Source organism: Thunnus thynnus, chromosome 22, assembly GCF_963924715.1.
Source record: "Thunnus thynnus chromosome 22, fThuThy2.1, whole genome shotgun sequence".
Taxonomy (NCBI): domain Eukaryota; kingdom Metazoa; phylum Chordata; class Actinopteri; order Scombriformes; family Scombridae; genus Thunnus; species Thunnus thynnus.
In genome coordinates this window covers 22121506-22127553 of record NC_089538.1, presented here as the reverse complement: position 1 = coordinate 22127553, position 6048 = coordinate 22121506, and the positions used below count along the sequence as shown (strand labels likewise).

Below are 6048 nucleotides of genomic sequence, written 5' to 3'. Positions count from 1 at the left end.
TGTAGAATTGGACTGTTTTTTGTTGTTGTACTGTTGTGTTTTACAGATGTGTAACAGATGTTTGGTGTTTGTCTAAATTTTTCTAAATTCTCTTTTTTGTCAATAACTTCAACTTTTGACATCTCCAGCTTTGCAGCAGATGACCTCTAAATGTTTCAATGATGTAATGAATCAGTCCTCTGGGAACCTTGTTTGGTCGACATGTAGAAGACTTGAGTTTCTGATGAAGAGCAGAATAATGTCCAGCAGGTAACCAGACAGCAGCTGTTCTTTGTGTCCTTCACACTTCAAACAAACTCAACACAGATTCTGCAGTAAGAGATCATGTGAGGCTCTGCTCTCAACCAGACTGATTCAGTCTTTATTGACACAAAAGGTAAAACATCTGTTTTATTGTGATGTGACACTGCAAAAGATGTGATAAAGAATTATAAAAAGATACATTATAAAAAGGATATAAGATGAACAGAAACTGATAAAAAAAACTAAAACGCCTTTATATTCATAGTACCAATTACACAGACAATTCACAAATTCTTAAGTCACACAATCTTTGAGCAACTAAAAATGCTACAATGTTGATTTTAAAAAAGTATGAAATACATTTAATTTTCTTAGAAAAAACAGAAAAATCTTCCAGCAATTGTGGAATCTTAAAATTGTTTATCTTCATTTCTTAATGTAATATATTCCAATATATAAATACACACAAGTCACACTTTAATGTATAACAAATGAATTGACCAAATTCCAAGTCAGATCACACTGAGACAAACATTTTAAACAAATATCACAGATAAATTTGTTTTTAATGACACTTCAAAGAGTCTAAAGGTGTAAATGAGCAAACAGCTGTAACCTGCAGCCAGGTGAGGATCTCTAAACAAGATGAGCTGACTTCCAGTGAAGAGCTCCCTCTGCTGATCTTTATCCTTAATACCAGTGTCAACAACTCAAAGCTTTTCTCTCAAACATACATGTGAAAGACTGATAATCAATAACAGACAGTTAATAAGAGCTCACTGTAACAGACAGGATTAAAAACAGCAACAGTAAATCTCAGTTTCAACTGCACATTACAATAAAACAACAAAGCTCTATGTTGAGAAGTTAAAGATATAAATTCTGGACAGAAGGTCAGAACTCACAGTTTTACAGTTTTCATGACGTTAGACGATCAACAAGCATGTGCTGCCTGGAGCAGATCACTGTGGATCCACTAACACATGCAGAATGCTGAAAAGATTGTTGTGGTCATTATAAACAGATGCATCACTTCCTGTGTGGCGCTACAGTTTCATGCCAGTCAACATAACACATGAGAACCAGCAGCTCTGAAGGCTCTTAACCTGAATACTTAATACCTAATGCTTCTCAGCATTATTTCAATAAAGTGAACACAGTGCACATTTCACATCTAACAAAGTTCAACCAGGAGTCGTGATATCAAAATGATGAACAAGGTAAAGATGAAGTACATAGTTTGTTCTGTGTCTTTGGTATAAAGTTGAATTATAACAGTCTTGTTTGGTTTGTGTTGCAGATCAAACTATTTCCTCTGATCCATCTGCTAAGCTGTAAGTTTTCTTCAATCCGCCACTGGACTGAGTAGGAATCTTGTTTGAGTCAGTACAGATACAGCTGCTGTCAGTCCAACATAGAGGTCAATCCTTCCCCGACTCTCTGGTTGTGGTCTCACAGCAGGTTTCTGAGGTTTGGGCTGATCAACAGCTGCTGTAAAGGACAGAAAAATAATAATAATATCTCAATGTTCAACTCTCTCATGTCCAAAATTTAAATCTGGGCCATTTGTGCTTAAACCTGGTGATGTTTATCAATCAATCAATCAATCAAATTTTATTTATATAGCGCCAAATCACAACAAAAGTCATCTCAGGGCACTTTTCACATAGAGCAGGTCAAGACTGTACTCTTTAATTTACAGAGACTCAACAATTCCCCCATCAGCAAGCACTTGGCGACAGCAGTAAGGAAAAACTCCCCTTTAACGGGTAGAAACCTCAAGCAGAAATGTCCACATCATAGACTGTAAAGAATATGGACGTAGCCACCGTGACCTAACCCATTGGTTTCTGAAGAGCGGTTTTGAAGCATGGCAATGCTACATGGTATACTGTGGCATTATTTACAATTATTATTTACATCCACTCTGATAGAAAAGGTGGATCCTCCAGACAGACCTTGTTAGTTCTGATGGGTCTAATCAGATGTTGTTCTCCTCTCTCACACTCTCATCCTGCTGGGTTCTCTCAGGTGAAAAGGTCAGAGGTCTGGTTGGATGTGCAGGAAAAAGCAGCTTCATGGACCCAGAAGGTAAAAAGATGCAGTGACAGACAGAAGTCTGATCTCTGAGAAACACAACTTCTATACTGCTACATAGATGTTTTCTGTCTCATATACCACTACGTTTTCTCTGTGATGACGTTTAGAACAGAGTCTTAAGGCAGAGTAGAGTCCAGCACAGACAGCGAGTACAGCTGCTGCTGTCAGTCCAACGTAGAGGCTGATCCTTCCCCCACTCTCTGGTTGTGGTCTCACAGTAGGTTTCTGAGTTTTGGGCTGATCAACAGCTGATGTAAAGGACAGAAAATAATAATGATATTACTTGTATTTCACAAAATTCTGTTATTCCAACGTTTAACTCTCCTACTTATGAAAATCTGGACCATTTGGGCTTCAACCTGGTGATGCTTGTATCCACAGTCTGTACATCACTGATAACATGAATTAAAAAATCTTACCAGTGACATTAAGGCGACATCTGCCAGAGCTCCCACCATAATCTGTTTTCACTTCACACAGGTAAAGACCCGAGTCATCAGTCCTGAGTCTGGACACATGAAGTCTGATTCGTCCTTCTCTGAGGGCGTCTTTGTCACACTGAACTCGTCCTGCAAACTGTTCATCCTGAGACTCTGGAGACTCAACACCCTCATGTAAATGATACAGGATCGAGGTTTTAACATCAGTAAACAGTTCACAGAAGATGTTAAGTGAGGTGGAGGAACTGTCAGGTTTGGTTGTAAACATCCATTCCAGTGTGATGTTGTCGTTCTCCTCTGCCTGATAGGAGGTCTGTGTCACATTCACTACAAATGTTCCTGTTGTGGAGACAGAGAGGGAAAGTGTTTAAAATACACCAGTAAAAAGGTCATGATTGATACCAATAATAAATACAATCTGAGCAATAACTAAATATAGAGCATCTTCCCAACTGTGATGAAGAGTTTCTACTCGCTTTAATAGTTCTGTCAATGTTTTCACTGATATATTTTACAACAAAAGACACCAAATCTTTTGACTTTTCTCTTTTTGGATGATGAACTGAGGATGTAAACTAACCACAGACACAGGAGGTCAGGCTGATGAGCAGAAGGATCCTGCAGATCATCTTCTCCCTGTGAGAGGAGACAGAGGAGAGGAGTCATGAACACATGAGGTCAAAGTTCAGTCATCACAGGTGTGAGAAGGAAAATCTACAGCATCAAACCTCGATTCTCATGTCAGAAACAATGTGACTAAAACCACACAAACATTAGTCATTTCTATTGTCAATTAGTTTTATATCTGAATACATTTAACATTTAAAAATCTTCAGGTTCTCAAGTGCAGTCATGTATTTCTGTCACAAGATGGCGCCAAAAATCTCTTTTCAACAGTGAAAGTTTGTCACAGCAGCTACACATTAAGTGAAACTAACAAATCTATACAAACCTGCACATTACACCTGATATGATGTTTGATTCAAACTAATAGAAACAACTATGACACCTAATTATCCTCAATTATCATCAGATTTGTTATCAGATTAATAAACTGAAAATCTGGATAAAACTCAGAAAACTCAAAGTTTCAAATGTGCTTCACCAAAGACTCCTCTTACCTCAAGCACAGATACTGCAGCAACTAAACAACGGGAGCAGCAGACTCAAGAACAGCTATTACCCTAATGAACATATGAAGTGCACCGACAATAATCTGTATATATCAATATATATTCTATTGTACATATTCATCCTAACCCATAATATTTATTATGTATTTGTCCTTGTGTATATATACAACCATTCATATACACTTAATTTGATCCACTTGCTTTGACATAATACAGTCGCGTATTCTGATGTTTGTAATCACACTTCTGGTGAGATGCCAAACTGCATTTCATTTTCTCAGGATGTTGTGCAATGATGGTAAAGTTGAATCTAATCTGAATCTAATCCAGCAGTCAAACAGTAAATACGGGCTCTTTCACACTCAGCACAAAAACAAACCACTTCTGATAAGAAGAAGTTGTTTATCCACTTATTTTTGTGATAAGCAGGTGAAATTCCCCTTCACAGCACGAAACTGTGATTTTAACAAACAGTCAAATGTTCAGTGCTGGGAACTTCAAACTTTTAATGTCAGTCAAGACTTTTGTACTCAACTGATCTGCAGCCAATTACATTGTTCTTCAACTATGGTCCATTTTGGTCTGGAAACTTTTAGAAAATCATATTTATAGAAATGTATTGATGTGTTTTATTTCTCCATCCTGTGTAGAAACACTTCCTGATAGTGGCTGTGATGAAATGATTCAAATAATATATAATTTTTATCATTTTATTCAAACATTTAGAAGAAATCATCACTTTTGTGTTTTTTTAAACAAAATTATTAACATACCTCATATTTTCAAAATATTTAATGAAATTTCACACAGTTATACCAAAATGTATAAATGTATTTATTTTCAGGATTTTAAAGATAATATTCTTACATTGTTTAGATGAAAAACAACTTTCAACTGTTTCACTAAACTATTTTAATTAATTTCTTACATGGCACAATAATGAGTTTTCCAGTTCTATAAATTAATTGTAACCATAACTGCACAATTTTCAAAACTACAAAATAGTGTTATACGACTGTGTTATTTTTTAAAAGAATTTTACTTAAAAATATGTGTTGTGATGAGACGACATTTTTAAAATTTGCTACCATACAATATGAAATGGCTGATATAGTGTTTTGTTAAATTGTTTAATTTAATATACAGTATTTTCAATGATATAAGCCAACTAAAAAGCATTTATAACACTTCTACATCACAATACACAAAATGATGGAAATGATATTTTGTCACATTTTTAAAAAAACAAAAAATCTCGTTTAACCTGCTAATGTTGGTTTTAAAGTTAGCATTAAATATAAGCCACATAAAATACACAATATAAATGTAATTTTTCTTAGTATTTGTACATTCAAAGGAAATAAGAGCAGTTTGGAAATGACAGTCAATAAATATATTGCTATTTAAATTTTTTTTTACCTTGATTTGTTCTTATTTCAGTTCCCTTCGTGGGGCTAACTCTGTACTCTTCTGACACATGACTGTTGCTGTTGTAGCCATAGACACCCTAAAAAAAAACTCCCCAAATTTACATTTTGTACGGTCTGTCTGTTGCAGCTGCTTCACGCATAGATCAACTGCTGTTTTTGACCAAAGACCAGCTGTTATAACTGCAGTTGTCTATCAAGTCTTTTAATCTCCTGTTTAAACAGACATATACCAGCATCTCTACCATCCAGTGTGACATTTTCACATCAGAAACGATGAACAACAGCATTAAAACAAGAGTCTTGCAGGTAAAACATGAGACTCATGTAGCTGTTATATCAGGTTAGTGTGGGGCTGCTGCTCTATCTCAAACATCCCAAGATATGAGTGGAAAGTATTGTTCTTGCAACTGCATTTATAACCTTAAAACGTAGCTGAACTATATCATGTGATAATACTTAAGTACACTTAACAAAAAACATTACTGGGACCACTACAGAAAATTGCAGATGAACAGTTAACATCCAGGAATTCACATTATAAACACAACCACTGACTATCCAAACATTGACCATATACGGTCCAGACATAAACTAGGTTTTGACCTCACCTTGTTCACAATATTTCATCACCAAGAGTCTCAGCAGCTGCAGAACTCAGTTCATGATGAGAAATGCTCAGCTGTCATTAATATGCTGGTAAAA

The 6048-nt window shown here is 35.7% G+C and overlaps 1 protein-coding gene across 3 annotated transcripts; it reads right to left on the bottom strand.

The window, feature by feature from the left end:
• Positions 1-107: 107 nt before the first annotated feature.
• Positions 108-5477, bottom strand: LOC137174306 (programmed cell death 1 ligand 1-like). Of its 3 annotated transcripts, XR_010925331.1 has the most exons (5): positions 5336-5477; positions 3364-3419; positions 2763-3122; positions 2202-2591; positions 108-1734 (listed from the first exon to the last, which is right to left on the bottom strand). XR_010925331.1 is itself a non-coding variant. In XM_067579503.1 (3 exons), the coding sequence occupies exons 1-3, from the start codon at positions 3410-3412 to the stop codon at positions 1589-1591; spliced, it is 555 nt and encodes a 184-aa protein (XP_067435604.1). In that variant the 5' UTR covers positions 3413-4689; the 3' UTR covers positions 108-1588. The 3 variants fall into 3 exon arrangements, 1 of the variants encoding a protein (XP_067435604.1); XR_010925332.1 differs by lacking the exon at positions 5336-5477 and having other exon boundaries at positions 108-1731; positions 3364-3859; XM_067579503.1 differs by lacking the exons at positions 2202-2591; positions 5336-5477 and having other exon boundaries at positions 3364-4689.
• Positions 5478-6048: the final 571 nt, after the last annotated feature.